The 15884-nt window shown below is 47.1% G+C and overlaps 1 protein-coding gene across 4 annotated transcripts; it reads left to right on the top strand.

The window, feature by feature from the left end:
• The first annotated feature begins 4201 nt into the window (after positions 1-4201).
• Ddrgk1 (DDRGK domain containing 1) lies at positions 4202-14753 on the top strand. 4 transcript variants are annotated; one of them, XR_007350505.1, is made up of 9 exons: positions 4203-4377; positions 5819-6025; positions 7113-7225; positions 7437-7538; positions 9825-9947; positions 10267-10305; positions 12843-12899; positions 13359-13446; positions 13816-13855. XR_007350505.1 is itself a non-coding variant. In XM_015482465.2 (9 exons), the coding sequence occupies exons 1-9, from the start codon at positions 4212-4214 to the stop codon at positions 13953-13955; spliced, it is 996 nt and encodes a 331-aa protein (XP_015337951.1). In that variant the 5' UTR covers positions 4203-4211; the 3' UTR covers positions 13956-14753. The 4 variants fall into 4 exon arrangements, 3 of the variants coding, with proteins under 3 accessions (XP_048667189.1, XP_015337951.1, XP_048667190.1); XM_015482465.2 differs by having other exon boundaries at positions 13398-13446; positions 13816-14753; XM_048811232.1 differs by lacking the exon at positions 10267-10305 and having other exon boundaries at positions 4202-4377; positions 13398-13446; positions 13816-14753.
• Positions 14754-15884: the final 1131 nt, after the last annotated feature.

Raw genomic sequence — 15884 nt, 5'->3', positions numbered from 1 at the left:
AGCCCGTTTTTTTGTTCGTTTTGTTTTGTTTTTCCCCATCTCGCAGTGTTGGGAACTCAGTATTTTGACTCTCTGGTTCTCTCATCTCTCCAGCCTTTCAAACCCATCATTCATTTTCCATGGCCACTGCACTGCAGACAGAGGTATCCTCCTGTCTCAGTCTCCAGAGTGGCTAGGATTACAGGCATGCACTCTGCGTCTGGCTGGTCTGTGTTGATAACGAATTCCTCAGGTTATTCTGATGCTCATTAGAGTGAGAACCACTGCTTTGATTGGTGACCTGCTCTCTTTATTGAGGCAGAAACCCCTAAACATTTATTCTCTGCAAAGCCCTTAGAGGAGTGGCTTTTGGGAATTTTGGAGCAGAGGAGGGTCTGGAAGACATCAGTTAGCCCAAGCATCCTGAGAAGAAGACAGGTCCCACACCATCCGCATGCCTTCCTTGGATCTCAGCGAGCTCAAGTTTCAGCTTCCCTTTATTCACTCCCCCTAACCACTACTCCCGGTTTGGTACCCAGGATTGACCCCAGGGGCACTTAACCACTGAGCCACATCCCCAGCCCTTTTAAATTTTTTCTTTTTTTTTCTTTTTTTTGAGACAGGGTCACAGTAAATTGCTTATGGTCTTCCTAATTGCTGAGGCTGGCCTTGAACTTGAAATCTTCCTGCTTCAGCCTCCCTAGTTACTGGGATTACAGGTGTGCACCACCATGCCTGGCAACTTTTATTTGCTTTTATAACACTGGCCTTCCCTAGGAATACTAATATCCTTACTGCAGATTCATAATCATTTGTGTTTTTATTTTGTTTCTTCCTTGTTATGGTTTAAGTATGAGGTGTCCCCCCAAAGTTCCTGTGTTAATGCAGAAAGAAAAATGATTGGATTATGAGATATATAACCTTACAGTGAATTAATCCATTTGATGGAGTAACAATTTGAATGGGTTCCTGGTGTTAACTGCAGGCAGGTGGGATGTGGCTGGAGGTGGTGGATCACTAAGGGTGTATGATGGGGATTATATATTATTTTTCCCTGGCTTCTTGTGATCATTGTTAGAACTCAACGGAAAAAAAAAAGACCACTGACTCCAATTAAAATCAAATTAAAGCAAGCTTATTATTTTGACCGGCGGGCTGCCTCTCCCAACATAAACCACGGGAACAAGATAGCACCGCAGTTTTCTTGCAGCCCAGCTTTATAGCCCAGAAAGTTACACAAGGGGGGAGGGTGTTACAGATAACAAAACTCTGACAAGCATAACACAAAGGCTAGTTTATATTTTTGCTGGCCTGACATCAGAACTTATGAAAGTCATTAGAGCCTCAGAGAGAGTTGTTATCTGGTCAGGGAAAGCCATGCATGGGTGAGTTCAAGGCACAGGCAGGCAGGCATTCCAAGCAAGTTCAGAATTTGCAGTAATTTATAGTAAAGCCGAAATTAGCTTTTATGTCTTTGTAGCGAGACGGTTCCCAATTTTAAGAGGGAATCAGACTGGGTTTATCAATCACCATTTCCTGTCATGGACTGAGCAGCTTTTCCTCCACACCTTCCACCATGATGTTCTGCCTAACTCAGGCTCAGAGCAATGGAGTCAGCTGACCATGGACTGAACCTCTGAAACTGGGAGCCAACATAAACTCTTCTTCCTCAAAATTGTTCTTGTTAGGTATTTTGGTCACAGTGATGAAAAGCTAATACCTGTTCTCCAAAAATCATCATGGTAAGCCACATATGTTTTTGTTTACCACTTTATCTTTGTGTGTGTGTGTGTATGTGTGTGTGTGTGTGTGTGTGAGAGAGAGAGAGAGAGATAGAGATAGATAGATACTGGGGATTGAACACTCAGGAGCACTTGACCACTGAGCCACACCCCTAGTCCTATTTTGTATTTTATTTAGAGACAGGGTATCACTGAGTTGCTTAGTGCCTCACTTTTCCTGAAGCTGGCTTTGAACTCATGATCCTCCTGCCTCAGCCTCCTGAGCTGCTGGGATTACAGGTGTGCCCCACCACCCCCAGCACATTTTGCCAACTTTTATCCTCTACTCTGCCCCAGTTAAGGGGAATTAAATCCAGAGCCATATGCTCTTATCGTTGAACTACAACCCCAGCCTCATTGCCATATATTTTTTTTCAAATTCCCTGCTTAGCCCTGCTCCTATCTTATGTCATTATATGCACATATCCTGCTATAATAGCAAATTCCCAGTATAGTTGCTTTTTTTTTTTTTTTAATTCCCAGTACCAGGATTGAGGCCAGGGGCTCTTTACTATTGGGCTACATCCCTAAACTTTTTTTTTTTTTTAATTTTGATCTAGGATCTCGATAAATTTCACCAGAGTTGGTCTCAATTTTGCAATCCTGCTCCACCATCCAGGGTAACTGGGATTATAGATGTGATACCCCATTCAGTTAGTTCTTTGCTTTTTAAAAAAAATTTCAGTTCACAACCTGTTCTATGTTTTGTTTTTTGTGTGTTTTGGTATTGGGGGTTGAACCCAGGGGTGCTTAACCAATGAGCCACATTCCCAATATTTTTTATTGTTTATTTTGAGACAGGGTCTTGCTAAGTTGCTGAGGATAGTCTCGAACTTGAAATCTTCTTGCCTCAGTTGCTGGGATTGCAGCTATGCACCACCATGCCCAGCCTGTCCTGTTTTGTTTTTAATTACTGAGGTATAATTTGTCCCCAGTTTTTTTTTTTTTTTTAGGTCCTGAAGACTTAACAGGAAATTTTAATTCCCTGTGGGAATACCAAATTCTCACTAGGTAACACTGGATTACTAATTATTGTATAACCTAATAAAACTAATTTTATTTTGGATAGTTATAAAGTTGCAGGTCTGAGAAAGAAAATACTTCACTATTTAAATGAAAAATTTGTTCTCTCCCCTTCTTCCCCTTTTAAAGAAATCAAATGTCACAAGTACAGCCAAAACTCTGCTGATTAATCCCACCCCATTCCCTTCCCAGAGGTAACTTCCATTCCAGTTGATGTGTGACATCCTAAGTATATTTTTGCATTTTTTCCACATTTGTTTGTTTATATAAATAGTGTGGTATATTTTATTAATTAACTTACTTATTCTGATGCTGGATATTGAACTTGGATTCTCACACATGCCAGGAAGCATTTTGTCACTGAGCCACATTCTCAACCTTGGTGATTTAAAAAAATCGTGCCTAAATGTTTCCTACTTTTGTGATAACTTCCCAATAATTAACATCATGAGTGTTTTAATTTATTTTATTTTACTTATTTATTTAGTGATTCTGGGGATTGACCCCAAGGGCACACCACCACTGAACTATATCCCTGGCCCTTTTTACAAGGTCTTGCTAAATTGCTGAGGCTGGCCTCCAACTTGCTGTCCTCTTGTCTCAGCCTTCGAAGTTGCTGGAATTATAGGAATGCATCACCCCCTCCCGCCGCTGGCTCTCCTATAACTTGTTTTTTTTTTTAATTTCTTTTGTACCAGGAATTGCCCTTTTTTTGTTATTTGTTTTTTGGAACTGGGGATGGAACCCAGGGTTTTGCGAATGTGAGGCAATGTTAGAGTCTGTAAACAAGTCAAAATAACACCTGGCATTTTGTCAGGGGAATGTTAAAGTTCGTAAACAAGTCTGGATGGTGCCTGGCAAAATGCCAGAGGGAGTGGTTTGAGAAGTAACAAAAGCGAGCCATTAGGTGTAGAGATTCCTGATTGGTTGACTGATGTATCTAGTTTATGCTAATTAGATAAGCTGTGTGGAATGTATAAATACTGCTCCTGTCCTGCAATAAACGGCTCCTACTCCTGCTGTATCAACGTACACAAGTTATTCGTCACCCCCCCTGATTATTCTGCTGCAGACGTACTCCGGCAAGGCAAACGCTTTGCTGCTGAGCTACTCGCAGCCCTGTACCAAGGATTGAATTGGGGGGGGGGGGGGCTCTCAACCACCGAGCCCATCGCTAACCCTTTTTAAAAATTTTAGAGACAGATCTTGCTAAATTGCTTAGCGACCTTGCTAAATTGCTGGCGCTGGCTTTGAATTCGCAATCCTCTTGTCTCAGCCTTCCACGCTGCTGGGATTATAAGCATGAGCCACCACGCCGGGCTGTATAACCCATTTTAAAATATAGAGATTAAAGCCTGTGCGAAGTGTCCAGCCCTTGCGCCTCACGGAAGAGAGGGCGGAGCCTAACGTGGGAAACGGGAGAGCCTTATGGGCAGTGGGCGGGGCCTGGGTGATACGGGCCTCACCGTGGACGCGCTGGTGTTCTGCTGGGAGGTCGTGGTCATGGTGGCGCCCGTGGTGTATCTGGTGGCGGCGGCTCTGCTTGTCGGCCTTATACTCTTCCTCACTCGCAGTCGTGGCAGAGCGGTAGCAGGTAGGAGGTGCCGCCGCTCCAGGACCGGTGGGGCCTGGTTCTCGGGCCTTCTCAGCCTCGGTAGGCCGTTGCCTACGGCTGCTGCGCATGCGCCGGCCTGCTTGTGAGGCTGACGCGGAACTCGGGCGCGGGCTAGCGAGTAGACGGGAACCACCGAGCCTCCTTGATAGGGAACTGCGTGGCCTCGCCCCTACACTTTTCTCCCAAACCTGAGAGCCTCGCCCCTTGGCACTCTAGACCTCCACACCCAGGGGGCTTTGGACCAGTTCCCATTGCGCCCATAGGGAGGCCACAGTGTTTCCCATCTCTCAAACTGGCTCCCTGTTGGGTGCCAGGGAGGAGACTTCTGGGTGTTTTCTGCCTACCCGGAACTGAAGGGAGCTGGAGGTGGCTCAAGAAAACTCTCTGAAGCCCTCTCCTTCCCCGCCAAGTAGAGCAGCCGTGCTGCCTTGGCCTTCCCTCTGCCATGCTCTGCACACTGACCAGGCCATATGGTTGGCCGGGACACAGAACAGATAAGTTGTCAGTTCCCCTCCCCGCATCTCTTGTCAACATAGTTATTTGTATATGTGTCTCTTCCCTGCTCCCCGAACCCACCAGCTATTGAGAGCACTTGGGTGCTCCAAGTTCAGGGGAGAGAGAATCTGAGGTATGGCACATATACAACAGATTTTCCAGGGAGGGGAGACTCAGCCTCTGCCTGAGAAATGTAGAGACTGAGTCTGGGGTGTCAGAGATGGTGAGAAATGACACACACCAACTTTGGAATGGAAGTTATCTCAGGGGAGGGAATGGGGTGGAATTAACCAGCAGAGTTCGTACTGTATCTGTGACATTATTAAGGGGAGGTGGAAGACCAAATCTTTCACTTAAATAAATTGTGTTGTATTTTTTTTCCTTCAGACCTGTAGTTTATAATTATTTTAAATAACTATTTTAAAAATAAAATCACAAAGGGCTGGGGTTGTGGCTCTGCAGGAGAGCGCTCCTCTTGCACGCGCCAGACCCTGGGTTCGATCCTCAGCACCACATAAAAAAAATAAATGAGTGAAATAAAGGTATTGTGTCCAACTACAACTAAAAAATAAATATTAAAAAAAATCATGATAGGTGGTGTTAAAAAATAATTGAAGTCCTGAAATGGGCATTTGATGAAATCAGGGTGGATTTCTCCCAAGCTTGCAGGAGAGGTGAGCCTTGAGGGGAGAGAAGTATCAAAATCAGGCATGAGGGAAGGCTTGAGCTTACTATATTGGACCAAGGCGTGGGCCCAGTTGTAAAGGCCTTGGCAATCAGACTGTGAAGTTGGGGCTTTGTGCAATGGGCAATGAGAGTCTGGGAGGAGGTTGAACAGAGGAGGGTGAGGCGTCTAGGATACTGCTTCCTGGGCTATCAAGGGGGCTGAGCTGCTCCAACTGTCCTGGTTCCTCTCTTCCTGAAGCTGGTCCAGGGTCACTGCACAATGAAGAGGATCCAATAATAGCAGACCAGGTGGCCCAGTATCGGCCTCTGCAGCCTGAGGAACAGAGGGCTGGAGGCAGGCCCCGGCGCAGGAGGGACCTGGGCAGCCGCCTGCAGGCCCAGCGTCGAGCCCAGCGGATAGCCTGGACAGAAGTGGATGAGAATGAGGAGGAAGCTGTCATCCCAGGTGAGAGGGGCCCAGCTTGGTAGTGAAGAGGGCTGGATTGATGATGGGGTAAGTGGGAGAGTGGAGTGTGAAGCCACAGTGTAAGAGAGACATGGGGTAGAGTGAATGGACACTTAGGACCCAGACTTTGGTTCTGGTCTCTAACTGGTCCCTGACTATTCTATTTGGTTAACCTCCTCTTCCTTCATCTTGGCTTTCAGTATCTAAACACAGGAGGTCAGGGGCCTTTAGACTGACCCTGAGAGTTCCGTAATCCATCTATTATATCCCAGTGCCCTTCTTGGAGTGCAGTTACCTGTAACCCCAGAAGAAGGGTTTGGGAATAGAAGCATTCTCTTGACATAGAGGTCTCCATATCCCTGGTGCCAGGAGATCAGAGCCTTTAGGATTGTAGGAAAGAATGCCTCTTCTCTAGTACTTAAGTGCTGGTTTGAGCCTGAAGAAGGGATATCAGGGCCTTTCCTTGAAACTGGGGCATTTGGGACTTTTGCCTTGAATCCTTGAGGTTAGCCCTTTGGACTCAAAAAAGGTCCTCTGTTGTGTCATCCCTCTTGTCTCAGATACCCATACTGCTCATAAAAAAGCATCTCTTTAATTTTAAGCTGGCTCTTGGGTAGTCAGGGGGGTGGGACTGTATGTTTACCTTGGTTCTATTAGGACAAAGGGATAATCCTGGCCAGGGTCTAAGCCCTGAATGCTTAATAATTCTTGAGTAGAATGAGAGAATTTTGGATTTGAGACTGGGATAAATTTCCCCACAGGGCTGTCCTTTCCTGGAGGTGGCACCAGGGTAGAAACCAAGGTCCTCTGCAATCTCATCACCACCTGTGATCCTCAGACACCCAGATATTGGCATCTCCCTTTTACATGTGTACATTATCTAAAGTCTCATCCTTACAGATGCTCCCACCCGCAGCATAACGCGTGCGCGCACACATGATTTTATGGTAGATGCCTCAGTATGGCAGAGCTGGACTAGTAACATTCATAGGTGGGTAGATGGAGTTCATTCATGAGGAGAGTGACAAGGGGTAGGATGAATCCCCTCTAGCTAGGACCTGAACTATCTTCCTCTAACCATACCCAGCCCAGGAAGAAGAAGACATTGAGAAGCCAGTGGAAACTCATCTGACAGGGAAAATTGGAGCCAAGAAACTACGGAAGTTAGAGGAGAAACAAGCTCGAAAAGCCCAGCGTGAGGCAAGCAGGAGGGATGGGGTGTAGCTCTGGGAAATGGAAAAGGGCCACTGTTCGGCAGACTCTACCCTTGGGCTCCTTTTACATTGGACTGCTGAATACTGCTCTGTCTCCTGCAGTCTTGGTCTTTGCCCTGGCCCAAGTACTGCCTTCCCCTACCTGTCTGGAAGTGGGGCAAACTGTATGGGGTGCCCCATGAAGGTTTTGTCTTTAGGCAGAGGAGGCTGAACGTGAAGAGCGGAAACGTCTAGAGTCCCAACGTGAGGCTGAGTGGAAGAAGGAGGAGGAGCGGCTTCGCTTGGAGGAGGAACAGAAGGTGAGACTGAGACTGATCCTGTCCTCTGACCCCTGACTAGCCAGCCATGCTTCCCATGCAACTCCCTAGCACCTCTATCCTAGAAGAAGGGCTGTGGACCAGGCATATGGGCATACCCTGATTTATTTTGTTCCTGGCCTCTAAATGTGGAAGATGTTGCTAAAAAGCAGAGCTTGAGTTGGGATTTTGTTTGTTTGGTGTTTTTTTTTTTTGTTTTGTTTTGTTTTTGGTACTGGGAATTAAACCCTGGGGAACTTAACCACTGAGTTACATCTCCAGCCCTTTTAAAAAATATTTTATTTAGAGAGAGTGTCTCATTGAGTTGCTTAGGGCCTTGCTAAATTGCTGAGGCTAGCTTTGAATTTTCAATCCTCCTGCCTCAGCCTTCCAAGCCAACTGGGATTACAGGCATGCCTTACTGTGCCCAGTTTTTTTTTTTTTTTTTTTGTATTGGAGGTGGAACCCAGGGGCATTCTACCACTGAGCTTCATCCACAGTTCTTTTTTATTTCAAGACAGAATCTCACTAAGCTGCTAAAGGTCTTGCTAAATTTCTGAGACTGGCCTCAAACTTGCAATTTTCCTGCAAAAGCTTCCCAAGTTGCTGGGATTACAGGCGAGTGCCACTGTGCCTGGCCCGAGATGAGGATTCTTATTTATATAATTTATAGAGTATGCCTGGAACATTTGAGAAACATTGAGGTAGTCAGAGTGGCTGGAATATAGTAAGCACGGAGGAGAGGGAAAGGGTCAGAGGAAATGGGGCAACTTACCAAGACCCTGTCTCAAAATAAAAGGAATGGGGGTGTAACTCAGTGGTTGAGCACCCCTAGGTTCAATCCCCAGTGTCACAGAAACAAAACAAATCAAAAAAGACTTGTGCTCAGCCTCCAAGGGTAGGGAGTTACGCTTTATCTGCCTGAAAGGAGTACCCCTCAGGAATTAGGTAGAAGTACTTTTATTTATTTATTTATTTGTTGTGCTGGGGATTAAACCCAAGGCCTTGCACATGCTAGGCGAGTACTCTACCATTGAGCTACATCCCCAGTCCTTTTGTTTGTTTTTTAGCACTTTCTTTCTGTTGCTGCAAGGTGCTCTAGGCTCATCGTCTTATATATTATTATTTGCCCTGGGTTTAGCTTCATGTTTTTTTTTTAACTTTTTTTGTGGTGCTGGGGATTGAATACATGGCCATGCACGTTAGGCAATCATTCTTCCACTGAGCTATATCCCCATTCCTTTTCATTTTTTATTTTGAGATAGGCTCTTACAAAGTCCAGTTTGTTCTCAAACTTGTGATCCTTCTACCTTGCCCCTCCCCCAAATATCTGGGATTACAGGCATGAACCCTATACTTGGTTTTAGCATCATATTTTAAAAACACTTTTCTGTGCGCTCTGTTTTCTGAGTTTGGGTTGTATTGGGAAGAGGCTGTTGCACTAGGTAGTGACAGTAATATGGATGTACTGAAGAGTTCTGTGGAAGTTAGAGAAAGAAGTGGTAGATGGCACCTCATTTCTGACCAGGGCAGCTGGCCAGGTAGTTGTGTGATTCACCAGCCAGAGACCTAGCAGGAAGACCAGATGTGGCAAGTAGACCACAGGGTGGGTTTGGTACCTGTGAGATGGCCCAGGTGGTATATCATTGGGCAGTTATATATTTGGGAGGAGAGATTTGGTTGGGAGTACAAATGTGACAGTCACTGGTGAGGAAATGGTTGTCAATGCTGGGCCTGGGTGAGGTAGCCCAGCCAGAGTAAAGGGTAGAGCAGGGGCTGGGCTGAATGATGAAAGAGGCAAGAATGAATGTCTAGGGAGCAGGAGAAAATCCAGGCAAAGGTGGGGGTGTGGAAATTGAGTGAAGAAAGAGGGGATAGTTGGCTATTCCCATCGCCATTGAGGGATTTGTGAGATGGAAGTCAGAGGTGAGACAACAGCAGGAGATGTTTCAGTGGAGCTTGGTACATAAAAACCAGATTGGAGTGGGCTGGCTGGTGCATGGGTGGTGCGGAAATGGAGCCTGATATTTGTTCATGAAGTTTGGACATGATTGTGGAAGGGTTTTCAAGAGATTTTTGCTAAGTAGATCTCCTGAGTAAGGAGGGTACCATTTGTTTGAATGGTAATGGACTAAGACAAGAGGGGTCGGGTTGGGGATCTCAAAGGAGCTCTGTCCCTGAGAAACTGCTGAGCTGTATGCCCTGGTACCCTACTGGGCATCAGGGACCAGAACAGGATAGGTGGGCATCTACCCCAAATACCTGACTCTTTGTCCTCTGTGTCCTCAGGAGGAGGAGGAGAGAAAGGCCCAGGAAGAACAGGCCCGGCGGGAGCATGAGGAGTACCTGAAACTGAAGGAAGCCTTTGTGGTAGAGGAGGAGGGTGTGGGTGAGACCATGACTGAGGAGCAGGTAAGCCCACCACCCCTGAGAAGCCTGTGTCATAAGGGCAGCCTATGTGAGGCTCAGGGTTGACCACTTCACTGGCAAACACCTCCAATTGGGATATGAGAGTTTGTGTGAGTGTTAATAGGCCTTTGCAGCAAGAGGCCTTGTCCTCGGTGGAGAGTGATGCCCCCAGACTGTTCACCTGGGAGGATCTGCTGCTCATGCAGGGCAGTAATCGGGCAGGCACACAGACAGGCTGTAGGCAGGTGAGCAGAGAGTACACACACAGTGGGGGTCAGGCATGGACTTCTGTGACTCCACCCTGATTTTTCTATTCCTCTAGTCCCACAGCTTCCTGACAGAATTTATCAACTACATTAAGGTAAGAAGCCACAGAACAGTACAGGTGACACCCTGTCTCATGCATGTGCATGCACACCTTTTCAGACCTGAGCAGGGTTTGAGGATGACTTATTCAAGCTTATGCAGGAGTGGGCATGGGGCCCAGTGGGTCTGAACTATTGAGTCCTGGCTAGGGGAGTCCCTTCTCCTTGGACCCAGAAGAGGGAGAAGGACCTGTGTCTGTGTGGGAGGTGCAAACCTCTGATAGCTTCCTCACGCTGGAGTTTGACAGTTCCCCTGCTCTTCAGACCCCACGCTTAGTGAGTCACTGTGTTTTCAAGTCTCTTCACGTGTGTTTTCTGCCAGTTCTGTCACACCGAGTTAAAACAAGCGTCCTCTGCCATGTGCTCCTGACTGGGAACTTGGGTCTTCCAAGGGAAACAGGATGACATTTCCCTTGTAACCTGGAGTAGGGTGGCATTGTGTCGATTCCATCTGCAGCCACCATGCAGTCCACCCTGATGCTGCTTCAGGTTGCATAAGCACATCCTGATCTGCTTTGCTGCTAAGCAACTTCTCTCCCACAAAGGATGTGGTGAGGGGAGAGGTTTTCAAGTGCAGCTCAGAGGTGCAGAGGCGGCTGAGGGAAGGAGTGCAGAGGGAGCGGGGGCGATAGTGGGGGTGGTACCAGGGGCTGCCAAGGAGTTGGGTCTTGCATAATCCTCCTCCATCACTCCCAAAAGAGAGCAGGGTTTAGACACCTCCCAACAGTGAGAGTCTGGGCATGGGCCTATGGTCTGGGGTCTCTAGTAGGGAGAAATGCTGACAGCTTGAAGCATTTTTCTTTGATGGAGCCCTTTCTCGAGCCTATCACCACTTGATCCAGGGTTATTGCCCTGGATATATCTCTCCCACTGTCTTGCTACTATTAAGAACTTGTCTCCATCCACCCAGTGGGCAGCGACAGTCCTAAAATGCCTCCTCTTGGACCCTTTCCAGGTGAATTTAGATGGGGGGATCAGCTTTAGCATCCCCCTCACCACTGTATAGACTAGAAGAAAGTCCCCAAGGCAGTTCTGGTTCTTGCTTTCAGTGCTTCCCTGGAGGTTCCATTCTTGGGGATTCTCTAAACTCTTCTGGAGCTTATGAGTTCTTAAGCCTACACTGGGTCATTCTCCTGAAGTTGCTGTCTTGCAGCAAGAAGGGGGACTTCTGAAATTCAGTCCACCCACCTTCCTCCCCACTCCAAGGGGTTGGGCTCATTAGACTTAGGATTTTAAAACCAGAGGAAGGTTTCTGCACATAGCATAGTTTATAGAGATTTAGGGATAGTTTGCTCTTGTTGTTCCATTCCACTTTCTGATCATGACTGGGTTTGTTTATTTTTTTTTAATACACTTTTAGCTCCAGCAGAACTTCAAGCCAGGTCTTTGAGGACCACGTGGTATGATTTGTGGTCAAGTTCTGAGCTATCACCAAGAATCCAGTGCCTGTTCCCTGTTTTTTAGACAGAGGCTAGCTGACCAGGTCACCTTTTGCTTGCCCACTCCCTGGCCTTCCTGCTTGCACATACAGTTTGGCATTTCAAATAAGTCACATGCCATCTGCAATCAGGGAGGTTCACAGTGTCACTCCTCCCCCAGCTCATTTGCTTTGGAAGATTCACAGAAATGCAGGGGACCACCTTCTCTTCAGTCACATGCTCTCTCTGGGGGAGGCAGGGGCAGATGCATGTGTATACCCAGCTGTGGATTCTTGGCTGCACCCTGGAAACTAAGGTTTACTGAGGGTGTGTGGGCAGCACGTGGAACATGCCATGGAGCTGCACATGGAAAGCACTTGTCAGTGTTAGTGACAGTTATTTTGAGGGTGGGCTCCGTGCCTCAGATGGTGTGAAGAAGATGGGTGAGGATAAGTTCAGCATGCCAGAGTTGTGGGGGGATCCAGGGTGAGGGGGTAGGAGCAAAGGTGAGGCAGGAATGAACCCCCACTGGGTCTACTGAGAGGTCCTGGCTCATTGGGGGTCTTTGTCTCCTCTTTCCTTATTCATGTACTTCCTTTCTCACCAGCTGGGCTGTGAGCTCAAGGGTAGGAGCTGTGTTTTGTTTACCATTATTTCCCTGCATCCTTTCAGTGCCTTGTTAGATCCTGAGCAAATGAAAGTATTGGTAACAGTTCATAAAAATAGTGGCTGGCACAGTGGTGCACACCTGTAATCCCAGCTGCTTGGGAGGCTAAGACAGGAGGGTCTCCAGTTTGAGGCCAGCCTGGGCACTATAGCCAAACCCTGCTTCAAAAATTAAATTTAAAAAGGGATGGGATGTAACTCAGTGGTGGAATACTTGCCTAGCATGTGTGTGGTCCTGGGTTCACTCCCTAGTACTATTAAAAAAGAGCTTTTTAGGGGCTGGGAATGTGCTTCAGTGGTAGTATATTCCCAGCAGTGTGGGGAAGACACCATCAACAAAAATCCTTTTTGAAAACCGTAAATCAGAATGCAGACCTAAAAGGATATCTCCATGTTAGAAGGAATTAGCCCAAACTCATTCTCTCTCCCATTTTCTCCCTCCCCTGTAGCAATCCAAGGTTGTACTCTTGGAAGATTTGGCTTCCCAGGTGGGCCTACGGACTCAGGTAAGCTCTGGAAGGTCACCTGCTGTGTGGAGGCCATGGGGTCTGTATGCAGCAGGGCACCTGCTGTCATAAGAATGGGAGAGTCCTGAGGCCCCCCTCCAACCTGCCCCCAACCTAGAATGTAGAAGTCTTGGCACCACAGGAATCCTGCATTTTTACTAGATGAAAGAACAAGCAGAAAAGAAAAGAAAAAACTTCAAATCCCATCCCTCCACCAGCCCAAATCCAGTTACCTTGACAACTCTTGCAGACAGGCTGTTTTGTGGCCTAACATCTCCACTGCTCCCCTCCCACCTGAAGAGAGCCTCTGATGGTGGTCTTGCAGGACCCAGGACTAGAGCCTCTTCTCCTCATGGTCCCTCCAAAGGAGAAGCAGATTTATATGGGATAGCTATGAGAGTGAGGGAAGGAGGTTTGGCTGTAGCAGGAGGGAAAATGTGTTTTTTTTCCTTGGGACAGTAGCACCTGTCTTTGCTCTGAGAAGCATTCTCTTCATAGGACACTATCAACCGCATCCAGGACCTGCTGGCTGATGGGACTCTAACAGGTGAGAGGATTGAGATTCAGTCACTACAGAGCCTGGCCTGGGGAGTATCTATCCACAGTGGGCTGTAGGGATTTGTTGTAGAAACAGGATGAGCATTCTGAGCAGTGGTGGGTGTTCAAAGAAGGGCACTGAATGGTTGGATGCAGTTACAAGGACATGCCGAGGCTTAGAGCTGGCTGTGGAGTTATGAGGACAGGCAGCAAAACCTGATTTGACTCACCTAGCCAGGATTGGATATAATCAGAAAAGGTCAGGCAAGCAGGGGACCTGGAGGGCTCTTAGCTAGTTGTGAAGGAATGGGTGGATATTCTTAGATCAGATTGGGAGGTCCCAGGAGGACTCAGCCCCACAACCTGCATATCCTTACAGGTGTGATTGACGACCGGGGCAAGTTCATCTACATAACCCCAGAGGAACTGGCTGCTGTGGCCAACTTCATCCGACAGCGGGGCCGGGTGTCCATCACTGAGCTTGCCCAGGCCAGCAACTCCCTCATCGCCTGGGGCTAGGAGCCCCCACAACCCTGCCAGCCTGACCTCAGCCCTGCCTACTTGGACTCAGAGCTGGTGTGGCCTACCTGGCAGTACATCTTCATCTCTCCTCACCATCCTGAGGCAGTGATGGAATGTGGCCAGGAAGTTGTAAATTAAAGGCCTGTGAGCACTGCTGAGCTTGGTGTGGCTTGGTGTGACAGAAGGCCTGGCCTGGGATCTCAGATGAGCTGGTGAAATTTAAGCCTCAGCAGATATCTGTGGGGGTTGAGGATGTAGCAGTGGTAGAATATTTTCCTAGCATGTGCAAGGCCCAGGGTTTGATCCCCAGCACCACAAAATGTTGGGCTGGGGATGTGGCTTAGTGGTAGGATGTTTGCCTGGCATGTGTGAGGCCCTGGGTTCCATCCCTGGTTCTGAGAAAAAGAAAACTGAGAGGTGGTGAGAGTCCCTTGCAAGCTGGCAGAATTCCAATTCTTACCCATTTCTTCATAAAAAACTTACTGTGGCCAGGCACATGCCTGTAATCCCAGCGGCTCAGGAGGGTAAGGTAGGAGGATTGCAAGTTCAAAGCCAGTCTTAGCAGTGGTGAGGCGCTAAGCAACTTGGTGAGACCCTGCTTTAAATAAAATACAAAATAGGGCTGGGGACGTGGCTCAGTGGTTGAGTGCCCCTGAGTTCAATCCCTGGTAACCCCCCCAAAATAAAAACAAAACAAAACAAAAAACCAAAACTTATTGTGCACTTACCATGTTTCTTTGCAAGCCCAGTGCTGAATGCCTAGAAGAGCTCTTTCTCTAATCCCTTAATCCCCCCTCAGTGAAAGTGAAGAAAACTCTTAGGCCACACCTCTCTTAACCAGAGAGAAAAATCTTGCCATGTCAAATACAGGATCCCTAAGTAAAGGGTGAGAATCCTGGAAGAAGAGTTAATGATAAGTTCCAAGGATAGAATCTTAAGGAGCAGTAGCCTTTGATCTGGATGGAAGAAGTCAGTGAAAGAGAGGATAGCCAGTTGTTTTGGGGCAGGTATAGGAAAAGGAGGGCTTTGTGTGAGCTGGATGTGATTGTGCATTGAGGAGATATTGTTCATATAGCAAATCACATGAACTCAGCTCTATATCCTTGATTTAAAAAGTTTAAATGGTGTGGGTGATCCACCCACTGGTGAATGTGAGGACCATATGCTCATGAGTGGGTGTGAGATTGGAAGATGTATGTCTCCTGCAGGGTCAGTCATTCTGGTTCCTGTGGACTGTTCATAGTATGAACATTCTGTGGTGCTAAGGGTGAGACACGTGTTTAAATGTGTATTTTTTTTTTTTTTTATTCAAGGTGGCCCCTAAGCACAAGCCACCTATTTCCTCTGGTGTTTGGTGGAGGAGGCAGCTTTCTGTTCCAGGCCAGGAGAAAACTATGTGGATGATGATAGGGGAGACAGAACAAACGTCAGACTCCTGTGCAGAGCCTTTCTGAGAGGCTGTCAAGGGCAATTTTGACTCATGTGGTGCCATAAGCATTGACTGTAGAACCTAAATTCTAAGTAAAGTGTGACTGCCAATTCCATCAGCAACAGCCACTAGAAGTCAGCACGTGAAGGCCCTATGCATTGTTTAAAAGGTCATCTGGAGTCCAGGATCTAGTAGGAGAGGGAAGAAATATACACAGATAACCACAGTATGAGGTAGGAACATAAAATTGCAAAGGGAAAAGCAGAGGATGACTTGCATAGTTAGATTAGTACTTCTCAGCCCTGTTTATTTATTAGAATCATCCGAAAAGTTTTCAGTAGTCTCATGCCAAGTTGTCCCCATGACTGATTAAATCAGGATAGCAGGTAGAACCAGACAGTATCAGTAGGAGAGTCCAAAGAACAGGCAAGTTTGGGAACCCAGGAACAGAGATGGGGGGAGGGCAATAAAGTTTCAAGTAATTCAAATCCCCAGAG

This window comes from Marmota marmota, unplaced genomic scaffold (assembly GCF_001458135.2).
Source record: "Marmota marmota marmota unplaced genomic scaffold, marMar, whole genome shotgun sequence".
Taxonomy (NCBI): Eukaryota; Metazoa; Chordata; class Mammalia; order Rodentia; family Sciuridae; genus Marmota; species Marmota marmota.
The sequence above is the reverse complement of the archived record's forward strand: the minus strand, read 5'-3'. Positions and strand labels throughout refer to the sequence as shown.